The following is a 26,816-nucleotide window of genomic DNA, read 5'->3' as shown; positions in this document are numbered from 1 at the left end:
CCCATTCTTCTCTGCAGATCCTCTCATGCTCTGTCAGGTTGGATGGGGAGCGTCGCTGCACAGCTATTTTCAGGTCTCTCCAGAGATGTTCGATGGGTTGAAGTCCGGGCTCTGCCTGGGCCACTCAAGGACATTCAGAGACGTGTCCCGAAAGCCACTCCTGCGTTCTCTGTGTGCTTAGGGTCGTTGTTCTGTTGGAAGGTGAACCTTCGCCCCAGTCTGAGGTCCTGAGCGCTCTGGAGCAGGTTTTCGTCAAGGATCTCTCTGTACTTTGCTCCGTTCATCTTTCCCTCGATCCTGACTAGTCTCTCAGCCCTGCCGCTGAAAAACATCCCCACAGCATGATGCTGCCACCACAATGCTTCACCGTAGGGATGGTGCCAGGATTCCTCCATATGTGACCTTTGGCATTCAGGCCAAAGATTTAAATCTTGGTTTCATCAGACCAGAGAATCTTGTTTCTCATGGTCTGAGAGTCCTTTAGGTGCCTTTTGGCAAACTCCAAGCGGGCTGTCCTGTGCCTTTTACTGAGTGGCAGCTTCCGTCTGGCCACTCTACCATAAAGGCCTGATTGGTGGAGTGCTGCAGAGATTATTGTCCTTCTGGAAGGTTCTCCCATCTCCACAGAGGAACTCTGGAGCTCTGTCAGAGTGACCATCGGGTTCTTGGTCACCTCCCTGACCAAGGCCCTTCTCCCCCGATTGCTCAGTTTGGCCGGGCAGCCAGCTCTAGGAAGAGTCGTTGTGGTTCCAAACTGCTTCCATTTAAGAATGATGGAGGCCACTGTGTTCTTGGGGACCTTCAATGCTGCAGACATGTTTAGGTACCCTTCCCTAGATCTGTGCCTCGACACAATCCTGTCTCGGCACTCTCCAGACAATTCCTTCGACCTCATTGCTTGATTTTTGCTCTGACCTGCACTGTCAACTGTGGGACCTTATATAGACAGGTTTGTGCCTTTCCAAATCATGTCCAATCAATTGAATTTACCACATGTGGACTCCAATCAAGTTGTAGAAACATCAAGGATGATCAATGGAAAAAGGATGCACCTGAGCTCAATTTTGAGTCTCATAGCAAAGGGTCTGAATACTTATGTAAATAAGTTATTTTTAATAAATTTGCAAACATTTCTAAAAACCTGTTTTCGCTTTGTCATTATGGGGTATTGTGTGTAGATTGATGAGGAAAAAATGTAATTTAATCCATTTTAGAATATGGCTGTATTGTAACAAAATGTTGAAAAAGTCAAGGGGTCTGAATACTTTCCGAATACACTGTAATAATAGCATATACATTAATACAAGTCTCATGATTTGCATGATCAGTCAATCTGGTAGAAATACAATATTGTGCAAGGCAAATACCTCTGCTGTGTATTGGCTGCTGCGGATGATTGCTTGAGAAAACAACCTAGAAAATGAAATACTATGTAGTTAACAGAACTAAAACACTTATGTTCACAAAAAATGTATATATACATTTATATCTAAAAAATAATTAAAAAGTGTATCCTGAATGTGATTGTGTATCTCCTCAGTGTGAAGAGGATACTAGATAATGGCCCCTTGGCAGACCTGACCCCAGCTCTAAATACAATATTATATACAAACCTTGATTATCTTCAACTATACAATTAATCATCCCAAATGAGGTCCACAGAGCAGTTTCAGCCTGTCTCAAAGGACATCTTGGATTCAGCTTATCCCTTCACATACAGTATACAATTTCATACTGCCTACATTGGCACATCACCTTACAGTAATACAAGTTTGCCCTGCAAGTGATATATATAAATATACTTGATGTATAGGCAATGATTGCAGTGGCCTATAGCTAATGTAACATGTTTGGTATGATAACACAGACAATAAATGGGGTCTCAACTGTAACCAAAGAGCAATTGGTACACAGACTTGGGAGTATTGCAGCTGCTGAAAATAATTCTATTTTGGCTGTATTTGTGTGGTTCTGGAGACTGTAGACTGCCATGGTGCAGGGGGGATACAACACACCTGCATAACCCAGGGTGGGAGATGGAGGACATGGATCTATCAGGACTTAACCCAAACCTGCAGCATGAATTACCACAGAATGGAACCAGCTCCAATCTGAAGCCCCAGTCCAGGACACACACTATGTATATTGATATGGTATTAAAGACATTGATAAATAAAAACTAAAACAAAATGCAACTCTTTCTTTAGGAGTCTCTTCCTATTGTTGGCCAGTGGTTTGTTTGTGTGTTGTGCCTGCATGTTCTTTGCTTAAATAAGATGCTTCTTAAAAGGCCTTTCTCCATTGTATCACTGTCTGAAGTAAAGAGAGCCTCTGACCGTTGATTTTTGTTGATTCAGTTATATTGATAGTGTTGCTTTACAAAGACTGGTTCGTAGCACTTAAGGTTTTCAATGCTGCATTCTTCTTCCTGTCTATATTTAGAGCCTTGAAAGCCTACGATCTGCATCTCACTCTCCCTCTGTCTTGAAATGACTCGTCATCTCAATCTTAATTTCTTTAATTATTTTGCAGTCTTTCCCTCCTTTCTCAATTTCATCCTCTTCTTCTCTCACTTTACACACTCTCCTTATCATCCCTCTCTTATCTACCTCTCTAACCCTAACCCTACTTTGGGTTGAAAATCCCAGGTTCCAGCTTGGTGCTGCCACTGCGGCCCCAGCAGCCTGCTGCCATGCTCATGCTGCGCTGGGCTGGTCCCGGGCCATGCTGGCTGTGGCTGTGGCTGTCTGACTGGCTCTGTGTACGCTCTGGTCTGCTGTGGCCGCTGCCGGTGGGCGAGCTGGGGGCCGGCTGGGCGGAGATGGTGCGCAGCAGGTGGTTCCGCTTCCGCAGGAAGTCGCTGTTTGCACCTAGACCAAAGCTGCCTTTCCGTAGGACCATGCGGGCACTGCTGGTCTTTGCTGGCCGGGAGCGCTGGTTGTACTCCAGCTGAGAGAGGTGGGTCGCATAGCCCTCAGTAATGAACTGTTGGGACAGGCAGGGGAAAGAGACAGTCATAAAATGTAATGGCGTGCTGCATATAGTATACAGGACCAGGACTAAACTAAAATGTCAGAAGTGCATGTGTATCGTACCTGGCACTGAGCTTGCATCTTCTTGGAGGGTCGGCCAATGATGTAGATCTGGGAGGGAGAGAGGCCGATGGAGGTGTAGACTGAAATGTCTTTGGTAGAACCGTAGCCAGCAAAGATCTTCATGTGAGCCTGTGGAACCAGCGAATTAAGTGTCATCTATAAATTCTGACCAAGACAACTTATTTTCTTGAAAATCTTTCTCTCATGATCTTTTTGTTTGCCCCATCTCCCCAATCATCTCTTCTCCCTTCATTGTCCCCCTATCATGCATTTTGCACCATTCCCCTTAGCCCTCACCTACTTTTGAACCTACCCCCAGCCTCTGTTACCCACCCCAGTCCCCTCCACAAACCCACCACCCAACAACCACTCCCACTCCCATCCTGACCTCCATGAGTGACTTGAGGAAGTTGGCTTTGTGTCTGAGTGGGTCGTGGACCAGGCCATCACAGAAGGAGACAATGCCATGGGGAAAGTTATGCTGTGACAGCCAGGCCACCACTCTCTGCTTCTGCATGTCTGGACGCCCCGTCACATAGACGATCAGATAGCCCAGGTCCTGCCAGTGCCTGGAAAGAAATCAAACAGTATAAGAAAGAGTGGAGAGAGTGCAATACAACCAGTTATAGAAACAAAAACAGAGATCAATCATTTGTGGTTATGACTATCCAATCCCAAGTGATGCCAGGTGCATATTACCTAACCACGTCGACTGCTCCGGCGCGCACTTTGGGGTCGCTCCCCATGATGGACACACTGGCAGCAAATGAGCCGTCTATACTGAACACCACAAACTCTGTCCCACGGGGAAGCACTGTCAGGTAGCTGTCTGCAAATGTGTGGTCCCCCCTGGTAGTGATAGGAGACAAAATAATGTAACGATGGAGGAGGAGAGAGACAGGGACAGGGACAGGGACAGAGACAGAGACAGAGACAGAGACAGAGACAGAGACAGAGAGAGGGACAGGGACAGAGACAGGGACAGGGACAGAGACAGAGACAGATAGAGAGGGACAGAGACAGAGAGAGGGACAGAGACAGGGACAGAGACAGGGACAGGGACAGGGACAGAGACAGAGACAGAGACAGAGACAGGTGGAAATGAATGAAGGAACAGAGTAAAAAAGACATCAGAGAAATCTAAAACACTCCAAAAACAGAGGTCACCTGGATTGGCTGAAAGAGGCCAGAGAAGAGCGTGCCATAGATACCAGTCTCACCTGACCACCAGTTTGACCGGATAGACACCAACCCCCAGCTGTTTGTTCTCTGGGATTATGAAGGACACGCGGCCGCTGCTGTTGGTCAGCTCCGTGTCAAAGTACACCCAGTCTCCAGATGGAGGCTGGGTCATGATGTGGATGTCCACCTGTAAACATAGAGATATACGACCACTATGAACACAAACATATAGGATTTGCACATACATGTGCTGTGTGTTGGATTTAAAACAAATACAGATATGACTCATGGATGGAGGGATAAGTACATATGGATAAGATGGATGGTACATATATTTGTATATAGGCCTTTATGTGTTACACACATACTGTTTTCATTGTTGTAATGATAAATAAAAAGAATGAGTGCTGAGAGAGCGAGAGAGAGAGAGCGAGGGCCCACCTTCTCCCCTGTCAATGTAACCATGTCCAGAGGTCCGTACATGAAGCGGCCAGTCACGATCTGCTGCCCATCTTCTGTGAACACTGCATCGTTGACACGATGATTGGCTGTCACATTCTGTCAAAGATACACACACATGAATAGATTGAGACACAATTACAATGTTAGCCTATAGAGTGGTTAACACTGTTCTAATTGCACCAGACCTTACCCTGATCTTGACGTGGGTTCTCTTCCTGAGCCACTTCTCCCGAGGTTTGGATGGAGTGAACTCTGACACCTCCTTACCATCCAGCTCCAGTATGCTGGAGTTGTCATGCCTCATCACCTAAAATAAACATATAGATGACACCATACATACTCACCATGCCTACACTAGTGTAAAGGGGGCGAGAAGCACAGGCCATGGATGTTTGGGGGGTGAGCTTACCTGTCGCAGCAGGAAGGACACTACATCAGTGGACTCCCAGTAGGATGCATGGAAGAGGTGCGGTAGTGCCACCGTGGGGAAGGCTGTCAGGGCATCAGGGCAGTACAAGGCAAAGTCCATACGCTTGGTGCCCCACCAACGGGCTGCGACTGCACGGTGAGAGGGGGTACATGGGTAAGGGTGGGGTGGCATGGGGGCAAAACATCCCAATACACACCCCTGGAAAGGTTAAAACATTAACCATTTGAAGGAAGACTGCATTAAATCATAAACTCCTATCAAAGCCCAGATAGTCCACAGCAGTTCCTCAGCTATAAGGGAAGTAAGACAGGAGTTGAAGAGTGTTACTCCCAGCTGACAAAGCTTTGAATTGTTATGCAATAATTATATTGTTAAAGTTAGTACAAGAAAAATGAGTAAATGTTAAACCAGCATAGTTATTTGTATTAGTATATGAAACACGAAGGGAAGATGGGATTTTAAAGACATCTGTTCAATGATTTTGCCAAATAAAACTTCACTAAGTGGATTCACACTAGGACTGTCACTGATGAATTAATGTTTGCCTCCAGAACAGGCTAGGACAAAAATATCTGAATAACATTTTGTTATTGTTTCACTCTATTGAACCTGATCTGTTACAGTGTCCATAGGGCTCCACCACATGGCAGTGGTACAATTGTGTGATGGTTTTGTAAAGATATCTTCAGTATTGATACATTTTGTTGGTGGTGGACTGCTCACAAACTTGCCATGTTCAATCGTGTCAACTGTGAGGCAGAGACTGGCAAATTTGGCCAGTAGCCTTCCCGCTATATCATTTGGATGATGGGTATGTTACACTTTTAAAGTCACAATATCATCTCAGTAGGCATAGAGGGTCTCTTACTGCAGGTTTGTTGGGAGTATGTTGTATACAATAAACATATTCCACCAGGGAACAGGGTTGTGGTCAGTCCTTTCAGAGCAGAGTTCATCATAGAAACAGAGGGAGAGACTGAGTCAAGCTGGGAGATGTCTATGGTAGACAAGAAGCATATTAAAAAGAGATTGATTGCACAATGAATTAGGATTTAAAGAAGAGGAGGATAGGAGTCAGTAGTAGCCTCAGCCTGGCTTTGGTACAGAGTTGATAGGGTCCAGTCTCTTAGAAGAATACCTTGATCCACCTCTGCCTGGGAGTCCAGGGAGACCAGGTCATATATGGTATAATCCAGGCCAGCTGACAGGTGTCTCTCTAACTGACCAGAGCCACAGGGGCTTACACATCTGTTAGCTTCTGGGTCTGCCTCTTGGTCTGGTTGTGGCCCATTTCCTGTGTCTGTGTCAGTAGATCCTTGGACTGGAGCAGTCCTTTCTTTTCTACAGGATTTATGGGGGCTTCTCAGGGAGAATTTGGTTTGTGATGTCAGGGCGATTTGGGACAAAAGGCTGAGTTTTTTGGTTTGGTTAATTTGGCATGGTTGTGCTATGGGAAACAAAACAAAAAGAAAGAAACCACGTGAAAATTATTGATGGATAATGACAAAGGAAATTGGTGTCATACAGTATAATGCAGTTAATTCCAGTTTACAAACAAATGTGAAGTACTTTTGCTACCAGCTGCATTCACAACCTGAAAATGGCTTCAAAACAAAGTATTCAATTGAGTGTCCAACTGGTCCTCAGATGAACTGAAAAAGAAGGTTAGAATGATCTTTGACAAAACCCATTTTCATACTTTTTTCACAACATATTGTGCACTCTCAGTTTTGTTGTATTCCTGAACAGTGAAAAAAGCATTCCATGGCATTTCTTCCAATAACCATGAACTGGAAATTATCTCATCAACGCACAACTTCCCAACTGAGTACATTGTTAGTAAATGTTTTGAAAGCCATGTGATACTTCTGTAGGTGTTATTAGGCCTTATATAGGACATATCCACTTCAGATAGAGAGTATAACACAACAGAAGCTTGGTCACCTGGGCAGACAGTGCGACAGGGAGCGAACAATGCAGGAATGATTCAGCTAAACGGGTCTCTTTACATGCATGGCAAACATTAAATAAATGCAGAACACAGCCTTTGCATTTATATTCAAACAATGGGTCAGAGTAAGACAGACACGCAGTGAAAGGAGGTGAGCTTTTGCTTCTCTAGTAGTAGAGTAATAATCTTCTGGCACATTGTATTTGAACAATGGATAACGTCCACTGTATGTCTGTGGTGATGTTACGCTCCCTCTATGATGAAGGGGCTTAGAGCAGTGCAATCCATCACAGGTGTCATAATGTGTTGGAGCTGAGCTAGCAGGTAACTATGTGGTTATTCTGTGAATGCAGGCACAACTGGGTCACTACAGAGCTGCTTGGGATCCGGCACAGTGAGTGATGTGTGCAGAGTCTGAGTAAGAACGGTCAGAATGAGAGAGAGAGAAGATTGAGAGAAAAGATTGCAGTGGAGTAGGACCAGGAAGATAGAGCAAGACAGAAAAGAAAAGAGGGGGTGGAAATAAGAAGAGAGAAAGACTAGAGAAGAGATTGACTGAAAGAGGAGTTGAGATGGAGCAGTGTGAGAGAGATACTTGTGGTAACGAGAACACTTACTGTTGGCTATGTTGGTGGCAGTGTAACTGTCTGCCATTCCTGAAACCTGGCTGGCAATGCTGACCTCACTGGCCCTGCGCAGGCCCCGGCAGTGGGGGCCCGTAACAGGGGAGGAGGGGTACGAACTGTCCATGAAGACACCACCATGAGACTGAACAACATCCGCTATTGAGTCGAAACAAGGAGATCCCATTAGACATAGACAAGAGGAGAGGTGGATGAACAGGAAGGCAACAGGATGAGAAGGAGGGGGTTGCAACCAAGAAATGTGATGGACCACACCATGGTTTCAGAAACCAGCAGGTGCCAACGTCAGATTTCTTGGACAATCAGTGAGTGATCAAATAGTGGCCTGATGAATACAACAGCATGTTAAAAGTGACATGTTACTCCATTGGTTGTCACAGTACTATGTCTCAAAGTTTTTAATATCTGTCAAATGATTAGCTGGATTATTATTGTATGTATTTTTAGTGGTAACAGTCCCATTTAGTATACGAAGCTAATCTACATGTTGTAACAAAAAGGTCAGGAGATACAATATTCACCACCATCACTAGCAGAAAAACACAAGGATACACAATTACAATGCAAGGGGCAGGGGCAGGGTTCAATGATTCAAGCAGACATCTGAGCAACACAGTCAGTATAGCTTCCAAGCCTCAGATTTGGCAAAATCACCCAGAAGATAGTTCTCTAGTCACAGTGTTATGGTTTATATGGGGACCATTGCCTACCACCTTAAACACACTCCCCAACTCTTGTATTTGACGTCGAGGAGATGCTGCAGCAGCAAAGAAACCACATAATAACAATGAGTGCAGGAAGAGGCACCATATTTTCATACCATTTCAAAGGACATCAATAATTTATGGCAACAGCGAAACACAGCAAAACAAGGACAGACTATTCCAGGTCAAGGTTTCATTCACTGTGTCAGCCATTGCTGTCTCTCTAAATCACTAAAATTCCAACAACTAATGTCTATTGCATTTTGATCACCTCATTGTTTAGAGATAGTTTAAACAGACAGGTTCTGAGGGCCATGCTAATGAGCTATAATAAAGGCAATGGACTGAATCCTGCAGAATGAGGGCTCATACATGACACGATTGACCTGGAACAGCCAGTAATGTGACCCCAACTCTTGACTGGGGTAACATTCCCAAAGCATTCTAATGCACCAGTATTGGTAAGGGTGTGAAAACATACATACACAGACAAAGTCAGTGTGGAAAGAGAGGGTGCAACTAACACAAAAAGACATGTACGACACAGAGTGAGAGACATCGGGGGGGATGCAGGTGAAGAGGAGAGGCTACACACACTCCAGAACAGCAGGTGTGGCCTTGAGGGAGCCCTCCTGCCAGTTTAGCACGGGCACAGGGATGCAGGTCTCGCTGATGGCCTCCTGACAGCGGAAAGAGAGGGGGGTCCCACTATCGAGCAGGAGCTGAGGGTTGCTCTGGACTGTCTCCACTAGAGGGGGAGGTGGGGGATCAGAGGGGAGGGGGCAGGGTTTTCAGGGGAAGGGGGTAGGTTTTTGCAGAGATGGGGGCAGGAGGCCGAGAGAGGGGAAAGGAAGACAATGAAGACACAGAAAACATGAAGCAATAACAAGAACAACAGAAATGTGAAACGAGTCAAGCCATTAGAGCTACAGGAAATACTGCAGTAGCAGTAACTAAGGCAACAACAGGTTGTAGTAGAGCTTAGGGGAGCAGGGTGATGCTGTTCTTGGATTGTAATTCAGGCCACCATGTTAGCACATTTATTCTAAAAATGTTAGTGATGTAACAACACGAGAATGCCTCCGACAGTTCCCTATGAATTGACCCGCTGTAAAAAAGCAAAACAGAGTAGCGAATTCAACTGACATTTTTATTGATTAGCATTTGGGATAATGTGTATCCAAGTCTGTACTGTGTTGTGGTGTCAACAAATTGCATATCCCCCCCCCCCTCTTTTTGCCTTTAGAACCGCCTCAATTAGTTGGGGCATGGACTCTACAAGGTGTCAAAAGCTTCCCACAGCTGTGTCAAGTTGGGTGGATGTCCTTTGGGTGGTGGAAAAACCCAGCAGTGTTGCAGTTCTTGACACAAACCAGTATGCCTGACACCTACTACCCTACCCTACTACCAAGGCACTTAAATATTTTGTCTTGCCCATTCACCCTCTAAATGGCACACTTACACAATCCATGTCTTAACTGTCTCAAGGTTTAAAAATCCTTCTTTAACCTGTCTCCTCCCCTTCATCTACACTGATTGAAGTGGATTTAACAAGTGACATCAATAAGGGCTCATTGCTTTCACCTGGATTCACCTGGTCAGTCTGTCATGCAAAGAGCAGGTGTTAATGTTTTGTACACTCAGTGTATATATGACTCTGGTTCTGACTCGCATTTAAATTAACCTCTGCACACACTGATTACGGAACCAAAATGAATCATTAAAACTTTCTCAATGATTAATGCTGCACAGTACACCTGAGAATATGGGCTGACAGCTCATTAGATAAAAACTATCAACATATTACTTAACAATCTATCATATCATTTCTAAGATAAAAATAATCAAAATTCAATATCCAGAATAATACTGTATCATTGGGAAGGGAAATACGATCCCTAGTCAGTTGCACAACTGAATGCATTCAACCGAAATGTGTCTTCCGCATTTAACCCAACCCCTCTGAATCAGAGAGGTGTGGGGGGCTGCCTTAATTGACGTCCACATCATCGGTGCCCAGGGAGCAGTAGTTGTTGGGGGTTAACTGCCTTGCTCAAGGGCAGAACAGCAGATTTTTCTACCTTGCCGGCTCGGGGATTCGAACCAGCAACCTTTTGGTTACTCGCCCAATGCTCTTAACCGCTAGGTTACCAGCCGCCCCCTACTTAAACAGAAAAGGTGCAGTGTAACCTTTAAGGTTAATCTACTGTAAGGGCTAACCAACCACAACAGAAACCAGCAGCACCATGACAATATATACATGAGAACATTGCTTCACAAAGACTTGAAGCACAAACAATATATATTTTTTCATTTTTCTCAACTTGAAGCTATTTTCGGTGTATCTCTCTATAGCAAACCACAGACCACTGGCAATAGGTCTCTGAGACATTCCCTGCACGTGTGGGAAAGAAGTCAGAAAACTAACAACATATTCCATCACATTGGTCAGTTTCTACACACTGTTACATCACACAGAGTCCCCAATGGCTAATCAAAACAAGGGCTATATAACCAATGAATGTAACAAATTAGTACATTTTTGTTTGCATATAAATCCACAACAGATATATGCTCATACAGGTACAGGACTGTGTGTGAGTCTGAGTGAACTCTTCCAGCTTTCATTCCAGTGTGCTCACCCAGTAGAGCAGAGTTGCCGTCCCCCAGGGGAAAGCGTGTGTAGCGGGGTACGTTGAAGGGGGGCAGGAGGTGGAACTTCTTCTCCAGGAGGGGCTCCAGGCGCGAGGCTGAGGGGTCGGCTGGATGGAACAGGTTGTAGACCTGCTGGCAAGCTGGGCGCAGCTGGGCCACTAAGGGGAGACAGAGTTAACAGGCGTAAAGAAGGAGAAGGGGATTTCAAGGAGTTAAGACCCCACAGTACCTACTAGGCTTTCACTACCCGATTCATAGCACAAAACTTTTCACATATTAAATATTACATTTTTAAAGCACTTTATTCATTTTCCCTCTGTTTAGGTGGGATTACCATCCAGCACAGGAATGACAGTCTTCCTCAGGGCAAGGACAAGGCCCAGAGGAGAGCCGAAGAGGAAGAAGTCTGCCACCTCAAAGTCAAACTTCCCCAGACAGCCTGCATCCTGGAAGGTGCTGCTGCTGGACCTGCGGGAGCACGGGTCGGTCCGCAGAACACTGGAGTGGAGGCTGAGGGGACAACAATAGACAAACAGCCAGAGTCAGAAGGGAAGCACATCCACAAGTATACACACAAACACAGCACACAGTAAGACAAACAGAGACCAATGTAGGTAAAAGATTATAGCAACCCATGACTCTACAATATCACATGCATAGCCATACCCTTCTCAGTACAGTGACAGTAACAAATTATCCATCAGCTACATCAATGATGGAATGTAACTGTAGTAATATAAACCACCGTCACACCTGGTCAGGAAGGCCTGGTGGTGTTTGATGGTGTCCAGCTCGTATGTGGAGGAGTCGCTCCTTTTGCGGGGCAGCTGTCTCTTGGGGTCGTCTGGTCCTCCTGAGCGGGGGATGTCGATGTTGCTGAGGCTCAGGTGGCGGCTGCCCTCCAGGGTGGGAGAGGCAGAGCCGTGCCCACTGTTGATGATGATGCCTGGGGAGAGGAGGTCCTGGTCCTGCAGGGAGGGATGAGGGGAGGACAGAGGTTGGGGAATGTATAGTGAACTTGACTGACATGCAAATGGCACCAGACCTAGGTTGGGCGCTGGATAAGTGTCCTTCCCAGAGGAGAAATGTGGTGGTGAAATACTAGAGCGTTGAAACTTGTATTTAGAGCTCCTGGGTGAGTGAGTGTCTGTGATTTGGGGTATGGGTAAAGATGCAAGCTTAGGAACAGGGAGAGTAACTAAGCTTCAAGGTTTAGGTCTTACCTGTACGCTGATTACACTACCCCTGCGGCTGCTGTTCTGGCTCTCACCAATAGTTTGGTTGCTGTTGCACAATGCGTCAAACCCCAGGATCCCTCCCACACAGTCCCCAATCAGGCACACCTACACAGAGGTCACAGGTCAATTTACTAAAACAGATCAGATCATTAGATATCAAACAGGATGCAGATAAGAGTGTCCAACCCCTTTAAAAAGAATCAGCCGTAATAACCACATCATCAAACACACCCACAAACATGTGGGCACACACACGTACAAATAATCTAATCAAATTATGTGAGCCTCTGACAATTTTTTATAAAAATGTATACTAAATTCAACTTGCGTCAAATATTGAATGCTAGCTTCATTTGTCTTACCTGCAGGAACAGAAAACACCCACATAATTTAGAAACAGAAAACACCCACATAATTAATTTGTTGCTAAAAGGATTCAAATCCAAATGATGTTCTTCATAAGAAATATCCTCCTTGACTTGGAAACATGCTCTTGCAATTTTAGACTCCAAATAAAGAGCAGCCGTTGTCCGTAACAATGGAGACGCTGACAGGCCAGTAGCAGCTCCTCACCTGGCCAGAGAAGGTTGCCCCGTTCAGGGACCTGATGAAGTCATTGTACACCTGGTTGGCTCTCATGATGACAGTGGCCACAGCCTCCTGGTACTGGGGGGCGGAGGTGGCCAGGAGAGGCAGGGCAGCCAGGGGGATGTGGTCCTGACTGCTAGACAGACAGCTCTCATCATAACTGTATGGGCTCAGACTGAAGCCAGGGACACACACACAGGGGATAGGTTAGTAATAGTAGTAGAAGTAGTGTGTGTACTGTAGTTGTGTACACAGTATCTACGGTTGTGTAGTGTGTGTGTCCCTCACTTGGACACCAGGGAGAAGGCCTCAGCGCAGATGGCGGGACATGGAACCAGGCGGATGGCGATGCGACCCAGCGCAGTGGGATAGTGCACGCGCATCACCGCGTCAAAGGCCGTGCTGATGGTGTTGACATCGCCTTGCTTACTGGTCTGGTCCCCTCCGCCCGTGTCCAGGATGTTGCCCCCATGTAGCACCAGGATTAGCACATGAATCTTAGAAGGCTGCAGACACTGCTGGGAGGAGAGGTCCTATTATGGGGGAGGAAAGGAGGGGGAATGGATGGAGTGAATGGGAGGTGAAGAGAAAAGGCAGGATGAGGGGCAGAGAGATCTGTTAAACTCAACGGAAATGAAGCCATTCACCCATAGAACCATGCTTCTGGCTTGGCTGCTAATGTATCATGACCACTGACAACATGCTTCTTGACTTACTCACAAAACCACACAGACAGTAACAGGGCTTTGTGTTTGCACACACCTCTTTAGTATATAGTGATACGTCTCATTGTGTGTTCAGTGTGCACTTCCACTTCCTTCAGATATGAAACACAGGAAGTGTATACAGTGTGTGATAACTACACCCTATCCAGCAACAGCATGCTTGTCCAGCTTTCCTCTTCACACTGAGAGCATCATTAAGAGACGCTGGACCAACCTACACCCCAGCTGGTCACATTGCAAACGATTCCAACTTTAGCCAACCACAACAACAAGCCAACAACAACAAAAACCAAGGGCAAAGACACATTTGTATAGAAATACAAAACCACACTGACATAAAAGGGGAAAATGTAAATGTTAAGTTTTTGTGTTTTCCAAAACTCACATTTTTTAGAGGCTGTACACTGTAAACGCCACGACTACAGTTCAGAGGATATTTCACAAGGGATAGGGGGTTTGAGGAGTAGAGAGGGGGTGGGCTGGGGCAAGGGCAGGAGCAGGGTGGTTAGTACTGGGTCTGTTAGGGTCTCTGTGGATCTACTCTGGCCCATAATGGAATGGGACAGGAAGTTTACTTACTGACTGGTGCTTGGTTACAGTGATGGTGGGAATGGTAGAGCTATAGGCTTGGCTGCTAACAGAGCCACCCATCTGAACACAAGACAGAGAGTCTAAAGGAGTGGACCACTAAAGCCCTACACAGAATATTCACTTCAACACCTACTGTTAGGCCTGAACGCTTTAGTGACTGGGATTTAAGTTTCCTTTTAGCTCATACCTCCTGCATGTTCAATGTTGATATTTTGTCTGAATATGAACTCGGCCAGACCGCATCTATGTGACATGCTACTGATATTGGGTCTGAATGTAATGGAGTTGTTGGTATATCAATGTTCAGTTGAAAAGCCATTCACCCTCCCAGGTACCTACCTCATCTAGTCTCTCCTCGCTGGCTGCCCTCTCATAGTCCCCTGCCATATCCTTGTACAGCTCTCCTGCAGAAACATCCACAGACACACTTTAACATTGAGAATCAGAGTAATATAATACTGTCAGTAAAAAAAAGACACTTTGACACAAACTCCATCTCCTCTGTCTTGCCTACATCTCCCATAATACAACACAGACAGCGTTTGTCTCCATACCAGGGGTGTCTTCTGCGTCAGCCGCCTCAATCTTGTCCATGAGGTCGTTGGAGTTCCACTTGGCGATCTCCTTGGGGAAAATGTCTTCATCACCTGACAAGTCCTCTGTGGGGAGAAGGGACAGGATTAGTTTTTACGAAGTGTCCATATTACCAAGTATTATACCTATTAAGTCAATGTGCCATTTTATCCCATCTGCAGTATATTCAGGGCCCAGTTTTTCAAAAGTTATCTATCCGGATTTAGAAAGGGAGTCCCCATTCAAGTCAATGATTTGTCCGTTCTATTCATTCTATTTCTATGCATTTAATCCTATAGGAGAAATCCAGATACTTTTTGAAAAACTGGGCCCAGATGACCAGTCACAGATCATTCTCAAACATTCTGTGACAAGGAACACTGAACTTTTTAGACATTTATATGTTCACAAATGTGAAAGAGGCTTCCGTGTACTGGCGGAGTACAGATAGAGACAAACATACAGTACACCCTGATCGCTACCATAGGACATTATGATTTGAGATAAATATTAATACTGATAAATAAAGTAATTGCTACCTTGCATTTTATGTGTTCCTTTAGAAACAATAGTGGTTTTGGAATAGCATAGCCTCCTCAATCAAATCACCAAGCCACTGGGATGTTTCAGTGAAATCACATTATAGAACCTGTATCCTATGCACACTTCTGCTTTATCAAAAGGTCACCACTCAAACCTCCAAAACAATGTTTTGCTGGTCCTCATTTGCACAGATCAGGGAGAAGCTCAGTTCAGTTAAAGAAGCTGAGCAGTATAAAAGCTTTTATATGAGCATGAGCATTTATCGGAGTATGCTCAAACACTTTTGCTACAGAGCAGCAGCATTCATGTGTCATATTGGTTTAATCATTCCATGATCTGACATAAAATGGTCATGAATGGATAGTGTAAGCAGTGTGGCACTATGATGACAGAATGTTATAGCTATATGCCTACTATCAGACTTGATTCTGTTAATTTAATTACAGACATATTTATACATATTACATATGCCTGTATGTATGCTATTGTCATCCTTGTAATCTCTACAATCGCATCACCATCTGATCATGGTAATCTTAATGAACGGCTCATCCAGAGACAGGCATGGGTGTTCTCAGCTCTTATGATATGCTACTGTGCTCACAAGGAAAATGTAATGAGGAAAATATTCTGTGGAGCCAATGTCAGTACTTACTGTCCTATTACATTACAACCCTCACCAAACTGCTGCTCTAGAAATCCTTGCTCATTATGGCAATGTTGTCTGAGTTCATTATCAAGGGATTAACTCATGAAGCGACTGAGTAGGGTTGCTTGTATAATAAAACAAGTTACAGTGAAGCATTATTTGATTATGTTTCAGCATTTAGTTTCCACATTTTAATTGATTTAAATTAACTAATCAGGTGTCCAATGAAAAGTTGAAGACTCCCGATAGCCACATACTGGGGTGTGTATAATGGTATAAACATACCACTGTATGATGGTTAGTGAAAAACAGATGAATCCAGGGATGAAACAACAATTTATATTCACCAGAAACAGCTACCATCTCATTGTGAACATAAATAACGGCACAAACACCAAAAGCATACAGCTATATATATTTGAACATGCAGCTAAATGCACATGCATTTACTTCATGACATCTCATGAACAGTTTCAACTGTTGATACAGATTTAATCCAAATAGCATCAGTATCATCTAAATAAATAGATACAAAGGAAACATGCATTGCTTTATTATTCTTATTTCATTACTTCTTACTTTATTATGTCATTAAAAAATCAAAGTTAATCATGCTTCCACACATACATCATTTTGTGGATTGACTTGATGGGATGATTGACTCTCTACAGGCAATGTGTGATGGATGTGGGGAGGTGATGAGCTTTATGAAGTACAGACTTAGTAATGTCTTCACGAACTGTCTGGTAAATGCAATAGGGATGGTGTAAAGGTGTGTGTTGTGTGTGTAGGAGGGCAGGGGGAGATAGTTTTGTCAATGGGGAACAGGTGAAGGTAGAGGGTGATGATTTCAGCACTTCTTCAGGACAAGCCAAAACCCGGGGTCAGTCCTCTCCTGGGCCAGCAGATGAACCGAAGTGTCGAGCTACACCCACCTATTTCAACCGCAAGCCAAAAGCATGCTGGGTATCTGGGTAGCTTAAGAACTGATCTGTGTTGAAGAGACGCATGCTGAGTCAAAGGAGGATGCAACAGGAGGGTTACGGGAAAGGAACACACTACTAGTGTTGTCTCCTGTAACCTACTCCAGGCCTCTAAGAGGACTTTATCAAAATGGTGGATTTACCGTGAGCATCAAAGAACTCCTCTTCTGAGCTGTCCTCGGAGTCTCGTGCTATGCTCTGCATCCTCCATTCAGAGAGGCTGTGGCGTGATGGGCTCGCTGAATCACACAGAGGGGAACAAACCGTACCACTGTTATTTTAAGACCCAACTGCATCATATTCCTACTAATACACACTCCTGCTGATACACACACAAACACTCAACAGTCTCTGTTACGCTTGACTTAATCACAGATCAATTGCTCAGTGGTCAGGAGGGGGTGTGAAGTGTGGAGTCCAACGTAACACAGACACACTAACAGTCAATTAGCGCACAGAAAAAAGACCCTGGACTAAAAGTAGGACTGTCTGTCCCTCATGTCTGTTGTTAGCTTCCTATATCATTACTGAGGAGGAGGGGGGGGGGGTCTCTTTGAAAGCCTGGCTGGCTGGATGCTCATGGGCTAGGGAGCGCAGCTGTGCCTGTCAGCCAAGAGAGAGGAGCAGCAGGGGTGGAGCGGAGGGTCAGTGTGAAGAGAGTCAGTCTCCACTAGCCTGTGATGTCAATACTGCTGCTATAAATAGCCCAGGAGAACGCTGTAGAGTGGGATAATAGTAGTTATTGGGGGAAAAAATTCTATACAGTTACATATCGGGATATTATATTTGACGATATATCGTAACGTATTGACAAAAACACAATATTATTTTTGCGCTAGTTGGCTGTACCTGCACCAAAACTCAGTATTTTTCCTTCATAGCTTGTTTTCTTTTTTCTTTTTAAATAGGGAGCCAATTTGTTTCAGCACTTTTATTTCCATGACTGATCAAAACTTGTTTTCTCATGGTTCTCCCTTGTCGTTCTGCAGCAGACATATGGTGAGCAATATGTTTGGAACATTGAATCGCAACAAAATCACAGTATCAAATAGCATTACATATAGAATTGTGAGAATCGTAATACATATCGTATCGGCACCTAAGTATCGTGATAATATCGTATCATGAGGTCCCTGGCAATTCCCGGTCTTAGGTAATAGGGGGTGAAATGAGGCTGACTGGCAGAGAGAGAGGGTCCAGGTGGCAGGCAGGATTCTGACTGCTGCTTAGAGGTGGGGATGGGGGTTGTACTGTCTGTAGGAGAGGGGTTTGTCCTTAGACTGTATATTGAACAAGCAGGTAAAACATATCTGGATAAAGCAGGGACAGTGGTAGTGTAGATACAGCACCTAGATACATACTCAATAACAAATGATGTCTGTACACCACCTGCTTGTTAAACAGTCCAACATCTCCACACAGATACAGACAATTGGGCTCAAACATCTCACCTCCTCTCTTGGATGAGCGGGAGGATCTGGAGGAGGTGGACCACTGCTTGGTGAGCCCTGCTCGTTTTGTTTGGAGAGAGTCTCCCCCACCCCCTGCACTGACCACCTCCTCAGTTTCTAAGGAGCTGATGGTATCTTTGGCCTCCTGGTTCTTGTCTGGGGATGAAGCAGCTCCATTGGCCTCAGTGGCCTCCTCTGCCTGGCTGAACTGGGCCATCTTCTGGGCCAGAGCAAGCTGGGTCTCCAGCTCCAGCTGTCTGATGTCCTCAATGGTCAGGCCGTACCACTCATCCTGCCAGCACCAGGCCTGCCGGTGGGCCCGCACCATCACCTTCCTCAGCCCTGAGGGACGGGAGGGGAGAATATTTAGACAGACAGCACTGGAAAAGATCAGTGCATCCCACCTGGCCACCACCTATAACATATTGACACGATGTCAGCTGAAGTTTGCTAGCTAAACTAGTCAGCAGCAGCATGCCTGTAGTATGGAAACACTACTGCTCTTGGACCAAGCACTCATATGCCAGCACCGGGGAAGGGATATATCAAGGTACTGTTAAAAGTACTCTTTCAACGACTAATCCCATCTAATACGCACCTACATCATGGATGAAGCGCTCGATCTTGGACTGCATGCCCCAGTAGCGGAACTCCACCTTGCACAGTTTGTAAGCACACATGATGGGCGTCTTCCCTGGGTTATTGTTGTACTCCTCGATCCAGTCCTCCTGCAGAGGGCCTCTCTTGGTCTTGTCTGACCTGTAGATCCGAGGGTCCTCCTCTTGCATGTACTCATGTGGGGGGATGGGATCTTTGACAATGTCGATGGGGTCTGCAAGAGAGTCTGATTTGAACACGTATGCCAGAAATAACATGTACATATGAGCAGGTGGTTTGTTGGGGTGTCCACATTTTCCTACATAACATAGCCAGTCGTTTTATGGCTGTTGGTCGAAACAAAATTGTTTAACAACCAAGTTATTTTGACACGTTAATTAAATCTAGGACACTTAATAGTACACACTGGATTTGGTATTTCTAAGACAAACATTTTCCCTTTTCAGTCAACAGCTGACGATGAACCAGGGTAGAAATGTCATTCATGACATCTCAGGAACACTGGCAATGAATTGTGTAAATTAGGTCACTGCATGCCCTCAAACCATGAGCATCTGAGCAGCATCACTTCTGACGAGACTCTATTGCCGCCAACAACAGGAAAACAGCTGCAGTGGTAGCAAACGGCCACCAGTGGGCCTCTACTCTACTGGCTGCTGTGTGAGACCAGGAGCTTCCCTCTAACCCTTGTGGAGGTCATGCGTCAGGAAGACCTCAATACTAATCATGACTATTCAAACAAGACCACTAACATAGGTCTGTCATTTTGTAAGTTGTCCATAGTGAGGAAAAATAATCACCATCTAACAGTGTTGTCAATTTGGACACTGTGGTCTGAAGCTATAGTGTCCTTCTAATCTCCCACTATTTGTCCCAGACTTGCACCACAGGTTCTTACCCAGAGTCCTTAGCCTTTTCTCGACTGGGGACATGTTGAAGACGTCTGGCTGGTTCCCTGTGTCTGGCTTGTAGTATGTCTCAATGTCAATGGAGAACTTCTCAACAAAGGGACAGGTGTACCTGGAGGAGAAAAGACAGCAAGCTTAGAGGTCACGGTAATAAATAACCACAATATGTTGACCTGGACACAGTATATACTCACAGGGAAATTACTGGTGGAAACATCTTGATGTCTCTGTTATTTAGTGGGTTCTTTGTTAAATGATGGGCAGGCCCAAAATATGCCTACATGGCAAGAGTTAGCTACTGCTTGTATTCGTCTCTGTCTGTCACTCTAGATCTTTCTCACCCCGAACTCTCGCTCTCTGTTTCTGGCTCCAGGCGAGGTGTAGAGGTGCTAGCTCTGCCCATCTCTCGAGTCAGTCTTCTGCAGCAGAGCTGTCACTGCTTTGATAAACGTGTCAGCAGACGGCTCCAGTCTATCAATACCTTGACAGTGTTTTCAAGGGGCACTTCTCATTTCAGCAGCCTCACGCCTGCGGCTCTGCCCAGGCCCCAGACAGACAGACAGACAGACCCTAAGACTTGGGGAGTCATCAACTCTTAACGACAGGCTGGCTAGCAGAGCTGCTGACTTGAAGACTGTCCATGTCTTGGTTGGCACGCTCAGCAGTGTTCTGACAACTGCTCTGGAAGCTTTGCTTGGCTCTTTACTTGGCTCTTAGTAACAGTATTTTCCTGAAGAGGCAGATTATATAAACAATCACTCCATTATGGATAAGGTTTGATGTTGAGATGGTCTGTTGAATACAACTGATCATACCCCTCAAAATCGACGCCCTCCCTATCAACTCCCTCACTATGAGCATGGGTATAAGCTTAGGGGAAACAGTCTCATCATACTGTACTGGCTCACATGTTGAGCTTTTCCTGTGGAAGTGGGGGAGGCTCCCTGACTGTATGGGGGTGTAAGGGTGGTACTGATCTGTGTGGGTAATTCTGTGTGTGGGGGGTAGTAAGGGTGGTACTCCTATGTGTGTGGGGGTGTTTCAGTTTCAATGTCACGTGCACAACTACAGTGAAATGCCTTTCTTGCAAGCTCTAAACCCAACAATGCAGTAATCAATATCAATATAGTACTAAAAATAACATAAAGTAGGGTGGTACTCCTGTGTGTGTGAGGGGTGTAAGGGTGGTACTCCTGTAGGGGGCAGTAGTCTCACACCTTGTGCGGGTGTAGGGGTAGGCGTTCCAGGACTCCTCCTCCACCCGGAGTGCTGCCTTGGGCAGGATGGAGCGGAACCAGCTGGGGATGTGCATGCCGATGTGGTAGACCTTGTGGGTGTACTGGCCGATTCCCCCTGGGCCGTCATCATAAGGCTTGTTCTCCAGGATCTCCACTCCGCTGCCTTCGCCACAGGTCTCATCCCGGCTCTTTTTCTGTTCAGATCAGAATACATTTTCAGTGACGGGTTAGGTGAGGAAGCATAGGTCAAAGGTCAACTGAGGACTGAAATGAGGTTAAACAAGGGAGGTCAGGAGAAGTACACTGCTGGAAAGACAACAAGTCAAGTGTGGCATCCCTCTAAATCCAAAACAATGAATCTGCTACAAATGTTGTTTTTATGAATCTAAACACAGAAGATGTTGTCATTTATCTTCAACAGAATCGGTGAATCACCAAGACATTATGTTGCTTGAGTAGCTGATTCCATTAGGCTCAAGGCTGTTCCTAGTAGGTCTAGAAAGCTCCAGGTCTGTTATTTCATCTGTTCCATAGGCGACACACAAAGGTTTTCTGCACTAAAACTGATGCTTTGACAAACTCTACCCTGCTGGTAAAGTTCCAGACAGCTGACAGTTGTAAACACACCATGTCATGACTCATGTGTGTGGACAATAACCATTGCCTCCAGGTATGACCTACACTGCTAAGTCAGGAGTGTTGCCCAGCCAGTTCAGTGAAACACACCTTTCCCATACTAACATTCCAGGTACACCACAGAAAGGGGGGAGGGTGGGTGGCTAGAAGGAGACGTCATAGGGGACTTAATGGTTGGATGACTTTACTTTTCAAACATAACGCAGTGAGATCCACCAGGGAGAGGCTTCATGATGTAAAAATTTGGGAAACAGGAGTGCTAAAGGTACATTAGGGAACAGAGTCCAAGTGCTGAGGACGCTGAAAACTTGAGGAGTAAAGGGCAAGGACTACAGTACAACATTTCCAGAGAGTCTGAGTAAATACTAGAGTCAATATTACATGTGCATGTAATACCCTAGCCACTACCTGCTTTTACATAATGTTCTATTCTTCACTTTGAAATTCTGATACATGTATTTGACTAATTACAGACAGCATTTACGGCATTGAGAGGGAGAACAGGATAGTGAAGGAGAACAGGATAGTGTAGGAGAATAGGATAGAGAAAGAGAACAGAATAGAGAGGGAGAACAGGATAGAGAAGGAGAACAGGATAGTGTAGGAGAACAGGATAGAGAAGGAGAACAGGATAGAGAAGGAGAACAGGATAGAGAGGGAGAACAGGATAGAGAGGGAGAACAGGATAGAGAAGGAGAACAGGATAGTGTAGGAGAACAGGATAGTGTAGGAGAACAGGATAGAGAAGGAGAACAGGATAGAGAGGGAGAACAGGATAGAGAGGGAGAACAGGATAGAGAAGGAGAACAGGATAGAGAGGGAGAACAGGATAGAGAAGGAGAACAGGATAGAGAGGGAGAACAGGATAGAGAAGGAGAGCAAGATGGAGTGTCAGAGCAGGCAGTGAATTTGTGGTGTGGTGGGGAGATGAGATGGTGCGTGAGGTGTCCACCCCTCCAGCCCTCATTACCTCTGACAGGTCGTTCATTAGCCACCCGCCCTGCTCTCAACAGCCAGACACAGCTCCACAGACACAGCACAGATACTGACTGAACACCTGCTCTTTCCATGACATAGCCTGACCAGGTGAATCCAGGTGAAAGCTATGATCCCTTATTGATGTCACTTGTTAAATCCACTTCAAATCAGTGTAGATGAAGGGGAGGAGACAGGTTAAAGAAGGATTTTAAGCGTTGACACAATTGAGACATGGATTGTTTGTGTGTGCCATTCAGAGGGTGAATGGGCAAGATAAAAGTGCCTTTGAACGGGGTATGGTAGTAGGTGCCAGTCACACCGGTTTGAGTGTATCAAGAACTGCAATGCTGCGTGGGTTTCCCATGCGTATCAAGACAGGCCCACCACCCAAAAGACATCCAGCCAACTGTGGGAAGCATTGGAGTCAACATGGGCCAGCATTCCTGTGGAACACTTTCGGTACCTTGTAGAGTCCATGCCCTGACGAATTGAGGCTGTTCTGAGGGCAAAACGGGGTGCAACTAAATTTTAGGAAGGTGTTCCTAATGTTTTGTACACTCAGTGTACACACACACACACACACACACACACACACACAAGCAGATGCTCAAAAACACTCCGCAAAGCATACAGTATAGGCCCATGTACGCACAGCTGCACAAACGCACGCCCACAGCCAGACACTTACACAGACATACTGTAGTGTGTATACACCCACACACATGCACACCCACACAAGGCACTTCATTAGCCTGCTGACAGGTGCCTGTGGCCTGCGAGCCTGTGTGCCACTGGCCAGTATCAATCCTGCCCTCCTGCCAGAGATTGGCTCTTGGTGCTCTGCAGCTCACAAGAAACCATCAGGAAGATAAAAAATCCCAGGCCACAGCTCAGCAGGTAGCCTAACGGTTAAGAGAATTGGGCCAGTAACCGAAAGGTCGCTGGTTCGAATCCCGAAGCCGAATAGGTGACACATCTGTCAATGTGCCCTTGAGCAATGCACTTAACCCTAATTTCTCCTGTAAGTCGCTCTGGATAAGAGCGTCTGCTAAATGACAAACATTTAAATGTAGAGCTGAAGGAACCCACAGGGCAAAAACAGGTTGAATCAACATTGGTTCTACATAATTTCAGCTAAAAACGTTCAATGTGATGATGTCGAATCAACATGGAAAACTGATTGGATTTGCAAAAAATCATCAACGTAAGGGGATAGTCTTTTTTTCACCTTTTACCTAAATCCAATGACATGGTGAATATTTTAGTTGATTTGACGTTGAATTCACATTAGTTGACAACTCAATCGATTAGTGCTTTTTGAGGTCAGTTCGGTTTCGATAATTTTTTTTAAACATTAAATGCACTATGCATGGGTTGAATGCTGTAGCAACACAGAATAAAACAAAAAAAAGTCCCTGATGGTAGTGACTGCCCATGACTGCTTATCACTTATTATTATCAGTTATTCATGTTACTTCAGGACTACCTTAAATCAAATATTTCAGTTGTTGTGTTTATTACATGTTGTATTTGATGACTTTATTATTTCATTCCATCATCTAATCTCTATAGAGCTGCTGCATATGCTGTCTGACAAAATCACTATTTTAGTAGTTCTTTGAAGTAAATATGGCATACTTTTATGACTGCTGAATACCAATACCTCGCAAAGCAACTGCTCTTTATGCATCCCCTCTTGATTGACGTAGCAGGCGTAAAAGAAACATAGACCGGACAAGTAGACGCGGATTATGGACATTGTAGTTAATGATCACGTTTTCTGTGCTAAACTATGTAGAACATTGGCCTGTTGGAAACTACAACTCCCTAATACATCGCACAGTTCGGGCATGATCTGATTTATCTCTAGAAAATCTGCAGCCCAATGTGCACATTGAGCTCACAGAAAAAAAATGAACAAAATGGAATTCAAATAATTGAACCGACATCGGTCAATTAGTTGTTTAAAAAATGAAAAATGACCTAAATGTTGGTTAATTGCTCAGCACTACTTTCTGTTCAGCTTCCTCAAAACTACCTGGCTGGCTGTATTGACTGGAGGATAGCGTCATATCCTGCTACATGCCATATGGTATCAGATCAGTGAAACATATTTCCTGTTGAGACGGTTCTCACTTTTCTGGAAGAGCAAAACGGTGGGTGGTGATTAGAGAGAAAAGTGCCGACTTCATTTCACTTACACCCTGCATTTGTGATATCTTTGCAAATTCCAGTCGTGATAATGAATTCACAATTAACTATCAATTAAGGAGGCAGCGTGATAAGGTATGAAGATAAACGAGAGACAGCAGTGTGGAACATGGAGTCAGGAGGAGTCTGGCCGGCTGGAGTGAAGATACTCATACAGTACAGAGAAGATTTTAATTGTACTGAGAGGCCAAGCCAGGCTTGAGGCACCATGCTTACACTGGGGATGGGTCAGGGGCCAGCATGCTGCCTGGTGTTTGCCCTAGCAACATACAGTAATGAAGACAGGGTATCCACACTCTGCCTTCTACTCTCCCCAAAATATTTTTCCCTCCTCTCTCCCCCTCTATATCTCTCTCCTACGCTTCCCCTGCCTTTCCCCACATTCTCCCCACGGTTTCTTCTCCTCTCTCACGCCACACTCCATCTCTCTCCAACAAAACCTGACTGCCGGCACGCTGCTGTCGTCATGGTTACCATGGTAATGGGAACTTCACACCAGCGAGAGAGAGAGGCTGCACAGAGAAGGCTGAGGTCAGGGGGAAACGTAACTATGGGTCACTGATCCAACAGGACAATTTAACCTCCATCCCTTTCCTGTCTGCCTCAGATTGTTAACAACCCATCCATGTGGATTATCTCTCTGTTCGCTTTGCTGAGGTTTACAATGTGCCTATGGCACTGGGCCAGAATCAATGGCTCTGGAGTTCAACCCCATTTGTTAGAAATTACTGATCAGCCTGACTTCCTGCTAGTGTCAAAACCCTTCCTCTGATAAAGTCCTATTAAAACAGGTCTAGTACAAGTCCACACACCTGGATCATGTAGAGCTGGGCGATGCGGTACTCGTCCACGCTCATTGGCATTGGGATCCGGTACTCCTTGATCAGCATGGTGAGTGGGGTGGGGGTAGAGGGGTCAGAAGGAGGGGAGAGGGACAGAGGGAGGGGAGGGGGGCTGGAGGTGGGAGGGACTGGGGGGCTTCTATGTGTGGCTCGTCAATTCACTGCTGGCGTCCTCATCGGTGAGGCCTGTGGACGAAAGGAGAGACATAATGGTAACATAGATGAACAGTTAACAGCAACTGATGATCTTGTCCCGTGTGGCTCAGTTGGTAGAGCATGGCGCTTGCAACGTCAGGGTTGTGGGTTCAATTCCCACAGGGGACAAGAGCGTCTGCTAAATGACTCAAATGTAAATCAACAGCTTCTTGGTAGAAGTTGGTCATAGAGTGGGGAAAGTTAGCCAGCCGTGGGTCTTGAAAAATCTGACCTCTTAAAACACTCAAAGAAAATAAAATCCAGGGCCTAGGAATTTTCTTAAAGCAGATTCCACAGAATTCATCCACAAATAACAAAACCATTCCGCATGCGTCAAGGCTACAACAGTATGGCTGCAAAAACCAAAAGAACCAAAGTTCAAAATCCTGACCAAAAATACCTGTATTCAAAAACAGTCCTTCGCCTTAGGCAGTAAAATCCCTCTATTTTCACAACCAAGGACATAAAATGTCATTCTCAACTGGCTCACACCCAGATAGACATGATGAAAGGAAAGACGACGTCTCCGGGGGTATTCGCTCAGTATGGAGTGGTGTCGTTCGCTCAGATCCACAGCTCGTTTCTGAGGGAGACTATCAGCTCCACTCCATCCAACAGTGGTCTTCCTCCACGTCTCAGATCCCAGGAAGGCCCCCACACCGCTGGGCTCAGCTCTTATATACCCCAGCCCAGAGCCAGAGTGCGGGGGCACGCACCTGACCGCCA

General features: G+C 45.4%; 1 protein-coding gene across 1 annotated transcript; it reads right to left on the bottom strand.

Annotated features, from left to right (window-relative positions):
- Positions 1–1,227: 1,227 nt before the first annotated feature.
- LOC311141180 (membrane-associated phosphatidylinositol transfer protein 2-like) lies at positions 1,228–25,979 on the bottom strand. The gene is made up of 24 exons (XM_084176440.1): positions 25,866–25,979; positions 21,208–21,422; positions 19,981–20,102; positions 19,063–19,296; positions 18,465–18,806; positions 17,157–17,252; positions 14,820–14,924; positions 14,605–14,669; positions 13,238–13,482; positions 12,935–13,124; positions 12,347–12,466; positions 11,877–12,091; positions 11,458–11,633; positions 11,111–11,281; positions 7,738–7,902; positions 6,308–6,616; positions 5,149–5,297; positions 4,930–5,046; positions 4,719–4,835; positions 4,316–4,464; positions 3,795–3,944; positions 3,484–3,664; positions 3,096–3,224; positions 1,228–2,985 (listed from the first exon to the last, which is right to left on the bottom strand). Exons 1-24 carry the CDS (start codon positions 25,941–25,943, stop codon positions 2,626–2,628), a joined length of 4,200 nt encoding a protein of 1,399 aa, XP_084032566.1. The 5' UTR covers positions 25,944–25,979; the 3' UTR covers positions 1,228–2,625.
- Positions 25,980–26,816: the final 837 nt, after the last annotated feature.

Source organism: Coregonus lavaretus, assembly GCF_964263955.1.
Source record: "Coregonus lavaretus genome assembly, chromosome: 14".
NCBI lineage: Eukaryota > Metazoa > Chordata > Actinopteri > Salmoniformes > Salmonidae > Coregonus > Coregonus lavaretus.
This window is presented reverse-complemented; position numbering and strand designations above follow the sequence as displayed.

Coding starts and splice junctions, on each gene's coding strand:
- LOC311141180 (XM_084176440.1), bottom strand. CDS start 25,943: ATGCTGATCAAGGAGTACCGGATCCCAATGCCAATGAGCGTGGACGAG. Junction 20,103..21,207: donor TACCCCTACACCCGCACAAG/GTGTGAGACTAC, acceptor TTTCTCCTCCAG/GTACACCTGTCCCTTTGTTG. Junction 6,617..7,737: donor TGCCACCAACATAGCCAACA/GTAAGTGTTCTC, acceptor TGTTTCCCATAG/CACAACCATGCCAAATTAAC.